This window comes from Equus quagga, chromosome 1 (genome assembly GCF_021613505.1).
Source record: "Equus quagga isolate Etosha38 chromosome 1, UCLA_HA_Equagga_1.0, whole genome shotgun sequence".
Lineage (NCBI taxonomy): Eukaryota > Metazoa > Chordata > Mammalia > Perissodactyla > Equidae > Equus > Equus quagga.
The window spans coordinates 18268907-18286371 of record NC_060267.1 but is presented as its reverse complement, the minus strand read 5'-3'; the positions used below and the strand labels follow the sequence as shown (position 1 = coordinate 18286371).

At 50.2% G+C, this 17465-nt stretch overlaps 1 protein-coding gene across 1 annotated transcript in view; it reads right to left on the bottom strand.

The window, feature by feature from the left end:
• Positions 1-6227: 6227 nt before the first annotated feature.
• FAIM2 (Fas apoptotic inhibitory molecule 2) overlaps positions 6228-17465 on the bottom strand; it is a 32581-nt gene continuing 21343 nt past the window's right edge. Inside the window, exon 12 of the mRNA XM_046646925.1 lies at positions 6228-9851. Coding sequence (XP_046502881.1) covers positions 9702-9851 — 150 coding nt within the window. The 3' untranslated portion in view covers positions 6228-9701. The remainder of the gene's footprint in view (positions 9852-17465) is intronic.

Sequence of the window (17465 nt, the reverse complement as noted above, 5' to 3'; positions counted from 1 at the left end):
CAATTATTTTGAAGCAAATCCTAGACATCATATTTTATCTGTAAATACTTTTGTACATCTCTTGAAAGATAAGGACTCTTCTTTTTTACTATAACCGCAATACTAGCATCACCTAAGATACTTTAACAATTTCTTAATACCAAGTGTATCCAGTATGTAGTAAAATTTCCCTGGTTTTCTCATAAATATATTTATTTTACAGTTGGTTTGTTCAAATACAAGGTCCACACTTGGCATTTGGTTAATAATCTTTCAATCTATAGGTGGAAGTCATTTAAAAAGTTTCTTGACCTTTGTATGCCATATGAAGTATTGGTTGGTTCTAGAGTCTTGATCAGATTCAGATTTGGTTTCTGGCAGGAAAACTACTGAGATGGGGATGTACTTCCTATTGCCTCACATCAGGTGGGCCCACTCTTAAAGTAGAGCAGGTGACCTTAGGTCATGAGACATTTGGAAGAAGCCTCTAACACGAAAGACAGAGTCCAAACAGACTAGAAATAAGCAAGTCAGAGGAGCAAAGACTATGCAGGGAGAAGAAAGCATCAAAAAATTCTAAAATATTAATATTCTCTAAGAAATAAGAGAGAGATTGCATCCATGAAACAAGCTATAGAAAGAACATTCAGGGGCCAGCTCCGTGGCCGAGTGGTTAAGTTCGTGCGCTCTACTGCGGCGGCCCAGGGTTCGGATCCTGGGCGCAGACATGGCACCTCTCGTCAGGCCACATTGAGACGGCGTCCCACATCCCACAACTAGAAGGACATGCAACTAAGATATACAACTGTGTACAAGGGGGATTTGGGGAGATAAAGCAGAAAGAAAAAAAAAAAAAAGATTGGCAACAGTTGTTAGCCCAGGTGCCAATCCTTTAAAAAAAAAAAAAGAGGGGCTGGCCCCGTGGCCGAGTGGTTAAGTTCGCGCGCTCCGCTGCAGGCGGCCCAGTGTTTCGTCAGTTCGAATCCTGGGCGCGGACATGGCACTGCTCATCAGACCGCGCTGAGGCAGCGTCCCACATGCCACAACTAGAAGAACCCACAACGAAGAATACACAACTATGTACCGGGGGGCTTTGGAGAGAAAAAGGAAAAAATAAAATCTTTAAAAAAAAAAAAAAAAGAAAGAACATTCAATCCAGGTGATGGTTATATGGACGTTTACCATAAAATTATTTCAACTTTTCTATATGTTTGGAAACTTTCATAATAAAATATTGGGAAAAGAGAACGTTTAGAGAACAAAGAGAAGTCTTGGGAATTAAAAATATAATAGAACAGTTTTCATATAATATAATATATAATTCATAAATTCATAATATATATTCATAAAATATAATATTTTCATAGAACAGGTGGAAGATAAAATTGAGGCAATCTTCCACAAAATAGAGCAAAAAAGGCAGAGAGAGAAAATAGAAGACAAAAAATAGAGTCCAGCCCAGGAGATCTGATATCCAGATAATAGGAGTACCAGAAAGAGAAAGCAGAGGGAACTATCAATCTATCAAAGAACTATCAAAGAAATAATTCAAGAAAATTTCCCCAAACTGAAGGGCCTATCAGGTGTTAAGCATAGTGGATAAAATGAGTTCCACAACAAGATACAATATGGTAAATTTTCAGAACAATGAGGACAAAGAGGAAATTCTACATATTTCCAGAAAGATTAAGAATAAAACAAAACAGAAGATTTCATACAAGGGATCAGGAATCATAATAGCAGTGGATTTCTCAGCAGACACCCTGGCAGCTTGAAGACTATGAAATGAAGCCTTGAAAATTCTGAAGGAAAGTTATTTCCAATCTTTGATTCTATACACAGCCAAAGATTAATTGTGAAGACAGAATGAAGACATTTCCAGACATGCAAGAAGCCAAAAATATTATCTTCCATGAACTCTTTCTCAAGAAGCTGTTGGAAAATGTTTTCCACCAAAATGAGGTAGAAAACCAAGTCTATATGCATAGGAGGCTCCTCAAGTTGTTCCCAATCTGAAGACTTCAGAACTAGAGAGACAAGTTATTTACCCCCACCCCCTCTATACACACACACACAGAGCATATAATGAAAAAATGGTGGGACAGGCATAAGACAACTATAATAGATGCTCTGGTTCGAAAGAGAGGAAATGAGAAGTCCACAGCAGACACTGGTTATGGCAATCCAGCTGGGCACATGTTGCTATTTCCTTGAATAGGGTCCAATATTGCTCCCTGGCAATAATTCTCTGTAGCTCTTAACTTTACTCTCTGGCCTTTTGGTTTTGCCTTCTGAGTCACCGTCTTTTCCATAGGGAACAGCCCATATTGCAGCTGAGTAGTTTCCTCAGACTGTTCACTGCCCAAAGAAATTCAGAAGTCCAAAGGCCTCTTTTCCTTTTGTATTATTTCTGTCCCTTTCAGTTTGAGCTGGTGGTGCTTCTACCAATACAACTGTCTTTAAAACTCTGTGGTTTTTCTGTGAATCTTATTGGGGACTCCATTATACAAGAGTCACACTTATAAATATCTTTAAGACAAGGCCTTCTCTCTCTTGGGCCCCCAGTGAAGCTGCTGAGTGATAACATCTTTAAGTTCCTTAGAAGCCCTGTTGTTTATCAGAGTGGGTGTGCGACAAACACCTTTAAGATCTTTAGGAGTACTTCTGTCTGTCTGAAAGATTCTGTGAGTCACCATCTTAGATCTTTCTGAAGTCTTAACAAAGGGTTTTAGAGTCACCCCTTTGGCTTCATCTTTACCAGCAGACCATGTTTTCTTGCCAGTGCCCTGAGGCCCTTTATTACGTTGAGAATTCTTTGCTGGTTGGAAAGACTGTCCCGGGCTTTTCACATCTCCTCCAAATTCTACTTAAAAATAGAATAATTCTTTCTTTAGCTCTTCTCTCACTATCTGTTTCTTATGATACAAAGCCAAAATAAGCCAACTGACACTTTGAACATTCTGCCTGGAAATCTTCTTAGGAAGTTCCATCAGTTTATTAGGTAATTTTTCATGTTAGTCCACATAAAAGTTTTGCTAAACTTTCTACCACGACATAACAAGAGTCTCTGTTCCTCCGGATTCCAATTACATTTTCCTCAACTTTGTTTTGAACCTTCACCTGCAGTCCCTGGAGGCCCTTCCAACTTTCCCTAACAGTCTCCTTGGGTCTGTCAGGCATCTCCTACCACCTGGTCCCCAAAGCAACACCATATGTCTTAAGTTTTGTTATGGCTGTGCCTCATTTCCAGGTACCAAATACTGTTCCAGTTATCTGTTGCTGCATAGCAAACTACTTCAAACTTAGTGGCATAAAATAACAAACATCTTTTATGTTCAAGGATTCTGTGGATTAGGACTTTGGACAGGGCATCTAGGGGATGGTTTGTCTATGTTTCATGATGGGCCTCAACTGGGAAGACTCACATGGATGGGGCTGGAAGAGCTGAAGTTAGAGAACCTACTTCCAAAATGGCTTCTTCCCTCACAGGACTGCCACTTGGTGGGCATGGCTAGAAGACTGGGCTCAGCTGGGTCTCTGGGCTAGAGTACCTACACATGGACTCCCTAGCATGGAGAAAAAGGAGTTAACCAAGGGGCATAGAGCTATTGAGAGACAGGGCAAGGCTCACTCCTTTTGGCAGAGTTTTCCTGGAAATGAAAGCAGAGAACCTGGAGAGGCGTTCGGGATAGTAGGCTGGGAAGAAAGGATCTTAGACATCCGTGTGTGCGTGTATGGGTGTGTGTATGTGTGGGGGGCTCAATCAGTGAAAAGGAAAACACAGGTTTGCTGGCAGCAGCCAGACCTGAGTGAGCTGGATCAGGTCAGCTCAGCTCTATAATTTCCCCAGCTTAACTTGGGAGCCCAAGAATGGGAATGAAGAGCCTCAGCCTGAAGACCATCTCAGGGGTGGAGGGGGATGTGCATGGGGGCCACGACTCGAGGCAGGAGCTGCCAGAAGGGAACGGATGGTGTAGTGGGTTGAATAGTGTTGAAAAGAGATGGCCAAGTCCTAACCCCTGGAACCTGGGATTGTGACCTTTTTTGGAAATAGGGTCTCGGCAGATGTAATTAAGGATCTCGGGAAGAGATCGTCATCCTGGGTTTAGGGTAGGCCCTAAATCCAATGACAGGTAGCCTTATAGGGAAAGAGACACAGGGTAAAAGGCCATGTGAAGACAGAGGCAGAGATTGGAGGGCAGCCACAAGCCAAGGAACACCAAGGGTTGCCAGCAGCCACCAGAAGCTAGGAGAAAGGCATGGAGTAGATTCTCCTCAGAGCCTCCAGAAGGAACCAACCCTACCGATACCTTGATTTCAGGCTTCTAGCCTCCACAACTGTGGGAAATAACTTATTTCTGATGTTGTAAGCCACCCACTTTGTGGTAATTTGTTACTGTAGCCCTAGGAAACCAACGAAGATAGAATGGGCGGGAGACAGATATAGTGAGGCTGAGGGCTGGCTGGAGGCAGGGGGAGGTGAGGGAGCCCAGTGCTGCCAACCCTGCTCCCCACAGCCAACTGAGACTGCCGTCCCTTCTGTCCACCAGTCCACACCCCTAGCCTTTCATACACTTCCAGCCCTGACTCAGAGGCCTCCCCTTCCACTGTTCCACATGTCCTCAGCACTTGTCCCTGCTGGAGCTACTTGAAGAGTATTTACTTGGAGTCTCGGCTAAGGGGGCTGGAGCTGTTGGGTATGTTTTCTCTCCTGCAGCACCGTTGGTGTTTTCTCTCTCTCTCACTGTCTATGAAAGTGCTTTGTACACAGTGGGTGCTTAATAAAAGTCTTTCTTCAGAGTCCCCTATGCCTTGCTCCTTTTTCTGCTCCAGCTGAATTTATACCAAAACCTTGTCAGAGGCGAGGATAATGTCTGCCACTGCTCCAGTGTGGTGTGTCCCCCTCCCACACGCCACCGTCGGCCTCAAGTGCCCCAAAGGAACTTGGTAATGTAATCATCACCCGTGTGCCTTCTAACTCTACCCTCAGTCACTCACTTGTGTGTCAACTTGGACAGGTCACTGCCCCTTCTGCTCCTGAGTTTCCTCTTAGGTGAAATAAAAGGGTTGGAGTGGATGTATTCATTCATTCCTCCATTCATTCAAAAGCTGTTTACTGGGGCCGGCTCCGTGGCCGAGTGGTTAAGTTCGCGCGCTCCGCTGTGGCGGCCCAGGGTTCATATCCTGGGTGTGGACATGGCACCTCTCGTCAGGCCACTTTGAGGCGGCATCCCACGTACCACAACTAGAAGGACGTGCAACTAAGATATACAACTGTGTACAAGGGGAGTTTGGGGAGATAAAGCAGAAAAAAAAAAAAAAAAGATTGGCAACAGTTGTTAGCCCAGGTGCCAATCCTTAAAAAAAAAAGATTGGCAACAGTTGTTAGCCCAGGTGCCAATCTTTGAAAAAAAAAATCTGTTTACTGAGACTACGTGCCACAAGTCCTGTGAATGAAGGGTGAACAAACCACAGTTTGTGCCTTCAAGGAGCTCATGTTTTACAGGAGGAGGCAGAATAAGTGGTTAAAACACCACTAGAGGGGCCAGCCCTGTGGCCGAGTGGTTAAGTTCGCGCGCTCCGCTGCAGGTGTCTCAGTGTTTCGTCGGTTCAAATCCTGGGCGCAGACATGGCACCGCTCATCGAGCCACGCTGAGGCAGCGTCCCACATGCCACAACTAGAAGGACCCACAACCAAGAATATACAACTACGTACTGGGGGGCTTTGGGAAGAAAATGGAAAAAAATAAAATCTTTAAAAAAAAAACACCGCTAGAGTGGTACAGGGCAGGGGGACTCTGAGGGATGGACAAAGGCTTCATAGGAGAGATGACTCTTAAGACTGTTGCTCTTGGTGATCCTTCCAGGTACAATATAGGCTTTCCTTCTAGGGAAACAGATTTTGGGTCAAAATAAGAAAGAATCTTCTAACAGAACTGTGCATAAAAGAACAGAACAGGCTTCAGTGGAAGGCCGCCCATCAGGAGGAGTCTCTCCCGGGGCTGTGACAAGTGCAAGGATGCACAGAGCCTCTGCAAAGGGTACGTATCAACAGGAGGACGCGTGTCCCTTTTTCCACATAAAGATGAAAGTGGAGATTTAATTCACACTTAACTACGCTGGGAGCCACAGCTCTGGTGCGAAGCTTTCACACTGAATCTGAGTTAAACGTCACACACAGTCCCCCAGCCATCTGAGGTAACAAGCAAAAGGCAGGCAAAGGAAAAGGTTCAGGTGTCATAATTACTTTTATTCTTATCTCCCCTCAGTCAGATAAGGCCAGGGAAGGGGGCAGGTGGGACCCCGAGGAACTTAGAAGAGCTGACGATGGAAGGACTTGTGTCTCTGCCCTCACACACTCAGGGGAAAGCTCTGGGGCCGGGGGGCACACGGGTGGTTCCCAGCAGTCAGGTAAACAGTGTCTGAGAGATGTGACAGTGGATGGGCTAAAGGGAACAGTCGGAGGTCTGAGAGGAGCCAGGAATGAAAGCCAGTGGGCCAGATCCTGCCCGAAACCTGAGGCCCCTCCACTTCTCCCATGCAGCATCGGGCCCTGCTTTTCCTCAGGAAGCCACCAAGGGGCAGCAAAGTGCCGTCTGAAATCCCAGCCCACTGGGAGCGCAGACAGGCCCTGGGAGTTGTCCCCAGGTGGGGCGGGAAGGGAGAGGAGCAGCATTGTGGAATAAGGGTATCTGATCCTCACTCCCCTGGGAGGAAGCAGAGGATGGAAGAACCAAGATTCCTGGGGCTTCCGCAGGTGACATAGGAGCCACACACGCACCTGGGAATTGGTGTGGAGTCTGGAGACTTGCAGGTACCTCCCTGGCTCCCATCTGCTAGAGAGGATCTCTGGATCTGTCTTCCCCTCTACAGGAGACCTTCGACTTTACACACAGATGGTCAGATTCCTGGCTGCCTCTAGCTTTATAAAACCCAACCTACTTCTTCCGAGGCCCAGCCCCACCCCTGCCAAAAATGTGAGGGGCCAGCATGCTCCCCTCCTCCTCTGCAGTTTATGGCACCCGCCCAGCTTAGGTTTCTCCACTTCTCGTAATCCTGCATTCTCGTTCACTCGCCCTTCCTCCTTCCAAGACCCATGCAGGTGTTCCTAGGCTTCCTCACGGCCTCAGTACAGGTGGAACGCAGGGGCCTCAGCCCTGGCTCTGCTGCCAGCTCAGAGTGTCCTGGACCCCTCTCAGGACCCAGAGCAGGAGACTCTGCACCATACTCTACTTTGAGATGGCCCTGAGTTGCCCCTGTCACGCTGTTTTTGCTGAGGGCCTGCTTCCTCTCCCAAGCTTTTGGAGCGCAGCATCAAATAAACCTTTCAATTCCCAGTTTCTGCATAAACTGTCCTGGGAAGAGAAGGACTTGGACAAGTGGATTCTGGGAAGCATGACCAAGACCCAGGCTGAGAGTAGTAGGGAAAAGGAGTGGGGGTGGGGGGTAGTCCCCAGAGCTGGGACCAGAGGTTAGGAGAGGAACCTAAGGGACTTTGGAGGAGAGTGGCAATGGGATAAGGAAGTCAGTGGGAATCTCCCTGCGCCACCCTGGCCGTGGTCTTCCATCTTGCTGACAGGAAAGCTGAATCACAGACAGCAAGAAACCCTTGCTGAATACCATGAGCCCACTGGCAGTGAGGCGGGGAATCAGACACCAGAATCCTGCCTGCCAGCTGTGTCTAGAAGGTGGAAACTATAGAGTGCAGAATCTGGTGGCAGTATTTGGGGGCAGATGGAGAGCCAGAGGTGGCACTGAGGACAACAAATCCCCAGAGACATCAGGGCCTGACCACCCAGTCTCCTTCTAGGCCCCACCCAGTCTGTTAGCTATACGACCTTGGACTTTTTACCAAGCCTCGCGATCACCTCAGCTCCCCTCTGCAATGGGGGTGTGCAGAGCACTGCCTTTGTAGGGTTGCCATAATGATTGATTTAGCCCAGCACACAGTAGTCATCCCAGCCTGGCTCCCAGTTGCCTTTATCTCACACACAAACACCACCATCCATTCTTGGTGCCCTCTCTCCTCAAAGTCCCAAGATGGAACAAAACTTTGAAAGCTTCTGCAATGTTTCTTGAAATCTGCAAATAGGAAGGGTAGAGAGGGAGAGGTTGGGAACAGATAGATAACATACCTAGTCACCCTCCTCAAGGGCAAACAGAGCCCCCAGAATAATGGGAGAGAGGCGAGCCCTGGAGGGAGAGGCCAAGGGAGGGTCCAGGTGTCCACTCTGAACCTCCCTGATTCCACCCAGTAACTTTCTACTGGCCCAGAGTTGGCTGCCAGCATGTGCTAGCTGCACAGCTTCTCCCAGGTGTGGCCCCCTGGTCCCCTCCCCAGTAGAGCCTGCAGGGGGCTGGGTGGCTGACGCATATGCTGCCCAAGATCTCAGCCGCTTGGAGGCTGATAAGGAGACTGGACCTCATCACATGGGACCAGCTGGAGGGACTGGCCGGGCTGTTAGCATCAGCTGAACAGCTTCCAGATTGGAGAGATGAAGAGACAAGGAGTGGAGGAGGCTTAGGACTCTGGGCTGAGTGGCCGGAGAAGCTGGGGGAAGGGACATGGGCACTGCCAACTGAGGCCTCAGGAGGCCTGGCTGGGGATAAGCCAGCAAATGGCAGCAGATGGGGGAGGGTTTAAAAAATAAGATGTCAGAAAGGCCTTAGGGAAGGGCTGGGGACAGGGCAGTATTCCTTCCAGATGGGGCTGGCTCAGCAGCTAGAAGCACCCTCGCTCCCTCAGAACATCCAGTCCTCCCCAGCCCAAGCACTCATGTAGTCTCAGGCCGTGGGAGCCTGGGGGTTGAGAGAAGAGAGTGAGAGGATATAGGTCTCGGTCCTGCCAACCCCAAACACCTCCCAGGTGGCTGCAGGGCTGGGTGAACTGGTGATCCTGCAGCACCCAGGCCACCCAGTTGGCTGCCCTGCTCCCACCTTCCTTGGAGCCCCAGGACAGGGCCCCACTTCGGAGCAGAGCCTCCTGCCCCTACCCTCCTGCCCCAACAGTGCTCTGTCATGACCCAGGAGGGTAAACCAAGGCAAGCGCAGATGGCACCGGCTTCCTGCCCCTCTCCTGTTGCCCTTGGCCCCAGGTCTCAAGTGCCTCGAACAAGCCACTGGTCCCAGAGCTGAGAGGGAAGGGCAGGCGGGGACAACCGTACTGTCTACACGCATCCCCCCACCTGCAGAGCACCCTCATCTCATCTCCTGGCTGTCTTCCCCACCCCCTTCCTTACAAAGTGTCAATGCCTGATCCGGAAGGAAAGAGAGGAGCGGTGGACTGAACATAGGACAGTGTGCCCTAAGGTCACATAGCTGTGGCAGTCTTAGGAGGAATCAGGGTCAGGGTGTGGGCCTCACCTAGGCTTCCTGGGGTCTCTTTCCCACATCTGAAATCCTGCACACCTCCTCCCACTCACCCATTGGGTCCTCAAACCCAAAGGAGCCTCCAGCCTTGACTGTCCCAGTTTGGGAGATATAACTGAGGGGAAGGGGCCGCAGAGGGGATGGTGTGACCTCGATTCCACAGGGTCCCTGATGGCAGGGGCACAAACAAGCTGCAGAGGGTGAGGATGAGGGTCAGACTGAGGGGAGTGAGGGGGCTGGCCACAGGCTAGGCTGGCAGCTAGTTTTATATCTGGGCTTGCAGGAGCACAGGGAGGGTCTGAGGACCAGCAAGGGGGCATTCTCTGAAGGCAGGAGGGGGCAGGAAGGGCTCCTCATTCTCGGTTGGTGCCAAAAAGCTGCAGGAAGAAGGTGAAGATATAGATGATGTCCAGGTAAATGTTGAGGGCTCCAAAAATGTACTCCTCGGGGCTCAGCGAGTGGCGTCGGTTACCCATCAGCAACTGGGTGTCAAATGCCAGGAACTGAGGGAAGCAGGGGGAGAGAGAGAAGTCAGAAGGTGCAGCCACTGTGACACTGACCAAGGGGGCCCACTGTCCCCACCTAGGCCCACCCCTGGTTCTGTTACCATCACCTGCTGCCTGGTTGCTCAGTGACTCTCCTGTGACAGCCCAGATTCTGGAACCTTCCCAACACCTTCCCTCCCTAATTCAACACCTCTTTACTGAGCATCCATGATGTGCCAGGCACAGGGATACAGCAAAGAACGAGACAGACAAGATCCTGGCCCTTGTAGAGATTAGAGTCTAGCAGGGAGGTAAGCGTTAGTATGATGAGCGCAACAAAGAGAAATACGAGGTGCCATGGGGGCTGGTAATAAGGAGCCTGACCCAGGTGAGTGTGGCAGGGAGTGAGGGAAGGCTTCCTGGAGGAGGGGACATAAAAGTTGAGACCTAGTCTTCTTGCTGTTCCCTCAGGGCCTGCTCTTAGAGGATAAACGAATGCTTTGTGGAGTAGTGATTAGGGAACAGGCACTTGTTACATGCTTTATAGACATTAGCTGATAACATCCCCACTGAGTAGGGATTCTATTATTCCTAGAGGAAACCAAGGCCCAGAGATGTTAAGTACTTGCCAAGGTTACACAGCTGGGAAGTGACAAAGCGAGGATTTGAACCCAAGCAGGCCGGCTCCAGATCTCCCACGCTCAACCTTTCTGCACTGCTGCTTACTGGCAGCGCCCAGGGGGTTAATGTGTCTCCTGCCAGAAATCAGGTTCTCCCTGGGGCACCTTCTTGGTGAACGGACTACAAACTGTTAGTACCTTAGAGACAGCTCCCCTCTGCTACCCTGCTGACCCTCCCAGGCCTTCCCACTGTTTACACCGGCTCCTATTCCTCCCACTTAGCTTTTGTCTGAGGTGCAAGCACAGGGAGCAGAACCCCCCCCTAGAAGTAACATATGACACTTGACAGGCATGGTGTAGCTTTCTGGGAGAAAGAAGGCAAAAAGTTCCACCAGCGTCTCAAAGGTTATGAACCACTGGTCCACACCATGATAGGAATTCTTTAAATCAATTCACATTCTTGTTAACTGAGCTGTGCCCAGCTCCTCCGTCACTTGTGTGTGGAAGATCTGTGTTCCTTGGGTCCTCTGAAATATTCATTATACAATAAATGCGTATGGGCATGAGCTGGTGCCAGCGACACGCTGAGAGCTGCAGAGACAAGGAGGACCACCATGCCGTGCCTGCCTTTGAGGGGACACTTACAGATGATTGCATTAAAACCTGGTAAATGACATAACAGGAGGAAGGTGGCCCAGGAGAGGTGACACTGGACCTGGGGCTTGAAGGATGAGTAGGAATCTGCTAGACTGAGAAGGCCATGGGAACCCCTCAGGGTGAGGGGCATGGTGTGAAGAGTAGGGGATTCCGTGTAGCAGAGCAGTGGGGCAGGGGGATGGAGGGAGAGGGGCTGGAGCCCAGGGGGCCAGAGGCCCCAGAAGGGAGTAACTCCAGCATGTGGGACAACAGGCATGTCACCCTTGAGGGTGGGGAGTGATTACAAGTAGAGACTTGAAAGTCAGATCCACTTGGATCCCAGTCTCAGCTCTGCAACTCACTAGCTGGGACCGTGGGCAAGGTATTCAGTCTCTCTGATCCTGGGACTGTCCCCATCTGCAGAAGGGAGACGAGTATGCTTCCCTCCTGAGGTTGTTGTGAGAGTGACATAATGCACGCAAAACGCCTGGCACAGGGCCTGACACACAGTAAGCACTTAATGAATGGTGGCTCTTAGTGTGGTTTCATAGTTATGATCTGCAGAAGGAGCGGTGCCCTCTTGAGAACACATGCACGCTGCTGCAGAGACTCAGGTGTCTCCTGGGGCTCATCAAGGAGGCAGAAATGTTCCCGGGGAAGCTGTGTGGTCTTAACAGAAGGCAAATGGAGAGCCACAGCAGGGCTGAGGGGCCTGTGCAGGACATGTCTCTGAGCTCAGCAGTGCTGAGGGAACAGTGTATGAGAACACAAGACCGGAGCTGGAATGCCAGGGTCTGAGTGCTGGTTCCATCCCTCAGTAGCTGTCACCCACTTGACCTCAGTGTCCTCCTCTACAAAATAGGACAGTAATAACGACCATACCATGGTGTGGTTTTGAGGGTAAATAACTGACAGTGCATATGACATTAATTATTATTAGTAATAGGGTCATTCATTCCATTCTACTTTGCTCCTTCTGAATTTGATTTGGATTCCCAAGTAAATTTTCCTTCTGTAGAGAGAGTGAGCAAGGAAAGGGGCCGACTCAAATGCTACAGCCTGCTTAGCAGTTACAGCTGCCAGCATAAGTTAATAAATTGCTGATCTGGCTTATCAATCAGTACCTTGCTTGGTTGATTTCCCAGAGCCTGGTCACCCCTGGGTGAGCTAATGAAATTGAATCTCTCAACCTGGAAGGCTTGGACCCGACCAGGTCTAGGGGTGGCCCCTCCAATGAGCTTCCACCCAGGAGGCCTCCTAGAGCAGCTAGCTGGCTTACTCTTGGAGAAAAGAGGAATGAAATGATTTCTGCTCCTGCCCTTGCCCTGTGGCCATGGCTGCCTATCTACATGGTGCTCGCTGGGATAGCCTACCCCAAATTTCAATCCCACTGTCTGGTACCACCCATCACTGCAACCTCAGGCCTGTGAGTCAACTACGGGCTCTTCATTCATTTATTCCCAACCATATTCACTGAGTATCTACTATGTTCTATGTTGCCTTCAGAGAACTGACAGTTAATGACAGCAAAAGATGTTATCAGAGATTGCATTATAGCCTGCACTCATTATAGGGAAAAGTAACCTGATCATGAACTTGGGTGACAGTAAGCAGTATTAACTTACAACACCTTGGTTCAGAGCAGATATCTTGGTTATAGTCAACATCTTAATTGGCAGCCAAGAGCTAACAGAGAGCCAGCAACTGGGCTGGGTGCTAACACCTAACAGGACAGCAGGTACTTGGGTTGGTAGCCAGCTGAATACAAGACCCTGCAGGAGGAGCACGTGGGATGGGGGGCAAGAGGCAGGAGTAGGACTAGGATGCTATTAACTTACTTCTGAATAGTCCCTTCACACACTAATCCATTATCTCATCTCACTTACCCAAGTTGCCCTAGGAGATACGTATTATTATCACTATTTTTCATATGAGGAAAGGAGTCCCAGAGCCCGTGAGTGACTTGCTGACGGTCATTTATCCAGTGTTGGAACTAGAACACCTGTCTCCTATTCTGATACGATGGAATAGAGGGGGCTTGCAGGGAGCGAGGGGCATGCACACAGGGCAGAGGAGCCAAAGGACAACTTTCCTGGGTCATCCTATTGGCCAGTGTTGGACCCAGTCAGGGCCCCCCGACCACACCCTTGGCCTGACCCTGCTGTCTCCAGGACCTAGGCTCGTGTCTGTTGTCCTCCCAGAGATGAGGCTGAGAGGCCATAGGGTAGCCATGCCATGGAAAGGCCAGCTCAGAGCCACCAATAAACAGGCCCTGCATACCAAAAGTTGGGGCTGCAATGTGTTCAATCAGCATAAAACATAACACGTGGACAGTGTCCATCCTACGGAAATGCCAACATGAGTGTGCAAAGCAGCACACCCAGGGTCATTCATGGCAGCATTGGTTCCAAGAGTGAAACCCTGGAAACAACCCCAAACACTGTCAACTACAGGATGGTGAAATAAACAGTGAGCATCAGGGCTGAGGTGGAGACATCTCTGATATATGCTATTATGAGAAAAAGGCAAGTTGCAGAAGAATCCATCTCATATTATCCCCTTTATGTAACAAAAAAGCCCCACGAAACTATATATCCTAGGAGCCTATATAGCAAATATCTATAAAATGCATATAGACAGGTCTGGAAGGAGAGACAACTGACCTCAGCAGCTACCACTGGGGAAGGCAATGAGGGACATGGTCAAACAGCATTTGCTTTATATTATTTAAGATTTAAAAAATGAACTATATGAATAAAGCCATTCATATATTATTTAATTAGAAATTTTAAAAAGAAGGTTAAAGTAACACAAAGAAGAGTTGGTGAACTCTTTCATTAAATTCTCACCATAGGCCTCTGCGACAGGTGTGGCATTATCACCTCCATCACACAGCTGAGGAGACTGAGGCACAGGAAGTACAAGTGACCCACCCACTTCACACAGCCAAGAGGACAGCTCCTGTCTCTGACAAAATCCCATTCTCCTTCAGCCATGTGGCACTGCTTTGGGCATGGGGAGTGTGTGTGTGTGTATGTGTGTGTGTGTGTGTCTAAGGACAGAAGAGGTGGGAAGAGAAGCACAAACAGAGCTCATGGCTAAGAGCGCTGCAGACTTCCTGGGAGGACACAGGGAGCGCTGGGCCCACCTGGCCCTGCCACCACATTCTGGGCTAGACGGTGAGCCTGGACTTTGGGAATTCTGTAGAAAACAGACTCCCAGCCTTAAGGCTTTGTGCCCTAGGTTGGGATGCAGGACAGGGAGCAGGAAAGTGGAGATGTGCTGAGTAGAGACCTGGGGTCCGTTTGTTGCCTGGTGCTAACAGAAGATACTTCTCTTGTCTTCATTGACCTGGGTGTCAAAAGTTTAAATGGCACAGACGAAATCTGCACGCAGCCCTGGCTCCTGAGAGCACCTCCAGGCCGGTCACCAAAAGAAGAGGGCCTGGCAGGGTTGTGAATCAGGAAGCCCGGTGTGGGCTGAAAGGGCAGTAGTGCAGGAAAGCATGGGGAAGAGCCCAAGCGTGGTCCTACGAGGAAGGGCACAAGTGCAACGCAGCGCTTGAGGCCATGAGCCACGGAGTCACCCAGACCTGGCTTCAAATTCTGCCTCTGACCTTAGGCAACTGACTTCTACTCACAGGTAGTATTACTGATCACTGGTGATGCACCAGGCACTTTCTTTTTTTTTTTTTTTGAGGAAGATTAGCCCTGAGCTAACATCCGTGCCCATCGTCCTCTACTTTATATGTGGGACGCCTGCCACAGCATGGCTTGACAAGTGGTGCCATGTCTGCACCCGGGATCTGAACCAGTGAACCCCAGGCCGCCGAAGTGGAACATGAGAACTTAACCGCTGCGCCACCGGCCCGGTCCCAACACCAGGCGCTTTCTAAGTGCTTCACATATATTAATTCACTTAAAAGTCACAACAGCCTACAAGGTAGGTAGTACTATTGTCTGCAGAGGTTACATGATTTGATCAATCCACACAGCTAGAATGTGGCAGAGAATGGATTTGAACCCAGGGACTCTGCCCCAAAATCTGGTGCTCTGAATACAAAGTGAACATTTACAAGAAGGGTAAAAGCTCCCATTGTCGCTGAGACACTACCATGTTCTAGGGGCGAGGCTGTTTTCTTTTTTCCTTTCATGTATTATCTTCCTTAATCATTACCACAGCCTTGTGAGATAGTTAATATTAGCCCCATTTTAAAGATGAGGCAACTGAGGCACAGAGAGGTCAAGTAACTTGCCCAAGGTCACAGTGGTAAGAGCAGGTGTTTGGCCTTGAATGTGGTTTGGGCGGGGTGCATGTGGCAAGCTCCCTGACCCTTTGGATGGCCCCTCTTCCTGGCTCTGCTCCGGACAGGAGAGCAGTGACTCCTTCCCCACCTGGCCTACATGCCAGTGTAGATACTCTTCTGCAGACCGAACTGCCCCTCCCTCAGCCCACCACCCCCAGGGCTGGGGGTGCTTCTTCCACCTTCTCCACATCAGGGTGTGGGTTGGAAGGGCTTGGTTTGAGCAGGGTGTTGGTTCCTGAGGATCAGTGCCTCGGAAAGTGAGGGGGACACTGAGGGCACTTCCCCCCAAGGAGAAATTACCACGTAACCACACTCCCTCCTGCCACCTTCAGAGGAATCCACTCAATGTCCAGAGGGTTCCAATGAGGCCTCAGGGGAGGCGTCAGGGCTGTTTTAGTGGCAGAGGGTGGGTAACAGAACAGAGAAAGTCCTCACTGGATCTTTCAGGCTGGTGTACACCAGAAAGCAAAAGAGCTTCTAAACTCTGAATGAAATAAAGATAGGCCTAAAATAAAATCGTCCCTCTGCCATGGGTTTGTGCAGCCATCTTTACTTTTCAAAGCGTTTCTCTAATTGTGAAGAAGGGAGGGCACGGGTCACAGCCCCCACTGGAAAAGCGGGGGGGGGGGGGGGGGGGGGGGGGGGGGGCCCGACTGGAGTCCCTTCCCCAGATTCCTCAGGTCCTGTGGGGCTGGCCTAAGCTGGTCACGGGGACAAAGGTGACACAGATTCCCTGTTGGGGCTGGATGGACGGAACTGCCGAAAGCCTAGCCTCAGAGCACCCGGAGGTTGAGCAGGCCTCCCAGGGACCTCCTGCTGCAGGGAGTCAATCTGGAGGATGTCTCTGGGCCTCTATTTTCCCCTCTGTAAAACAGACAGGGAGACAGAGTGGGAGGAATGCTGGGCAGAGAGTCAGGAAAATGGGGCTTTCGTCCAGCTTGGCAGCTAACACTGCATGTGTGTGTTTATGTGTGTGGTGCATGATGCGTGTGGTATGTGGTGTGTGTGTGTGGGGGGGTGATGTGTGTGGTGTGTGTTTATGTGTGTGTCTCTCTGTTTGGGCGTGCTCTCTCTAGACCTCAGTACTGAGAGGTCCCTGCCAGCTCCGCGGGCTCACTGTTTCAGTCCTGCTTTTCTTTCAGGGGACTGAGAGCAGATGGCTGTGTTTGTCCCCCCACGCCCCTCCCCCCCCACCGATGGTCAGGGGTCAACACCTAGCAGTGGAGGCCCAGCACCTCTACAAATAAAGCATCTTCCTCTCCAAGCTTCACTCATCCAAACACCATCAGCCCTGAGGCATCCAGGACTGACCACACACGTTCTCCCTGCCACCCTGTCCCTAACTCGGGGACACTGCAGTGGCCTCCTAACTGGCCTCCCAGCCTCTGGCCTAGTCACACAACTTCTCGCTAATCTTACCTAAAGCGCAGAGACTGTGATGTTTCCTGAGGTCCTCAAAGTGGCCAGGCTGGGCAGGGCAAGGAGAGTTCTGCCTTCATCTAATTTCTAAAAGTCCCTGCCTAGTTTCTCCCCTAGGTCTCCGGGCTTGGCTTCCGATTTAGGTGTCTGGGAGACATTAGCTTCCTCAAAGAAGGACCAGCTCTGAGAAGAGCAACCTGCCCAAAGTCACATGCGCACGGAGGCTCAGCCACAGTGGAAAGACAGCTGGCCAGGCCCTCGGCCCCACTGGCTCTCTCTCGCCCTGCCCCACCCCTGCTGCTCTGTCCCAGCACCCCCCCCTTGCCTCATTACCCCAGCCCAGCCCAGCCCAGCCCAGCCCTTCCCTCAAGCTCCCCTGCCTGACTTTCCATGAGCTTCTGCAAAAAAGTACTCAAGAAGAGGGCACTAGAAAAGAGAGGGAGAGGGGGCCACCTTGAGGTCAGTACCTTTTGGCTGACTCACTGACTTCTACTGGCATTTAGGTCTGGAACCCAGTGGGGGACACGGGGTAGGGTGAGGCAGAAAACCCAAGGCCTCTTGAGAATGCACCCCAAGGCTAGTCGGGGTGAGGCCTAGGAGGGGCCTGTCCCTCAAGGCTGAACCACGACCCTAACACGCCTTGGTTCCCCA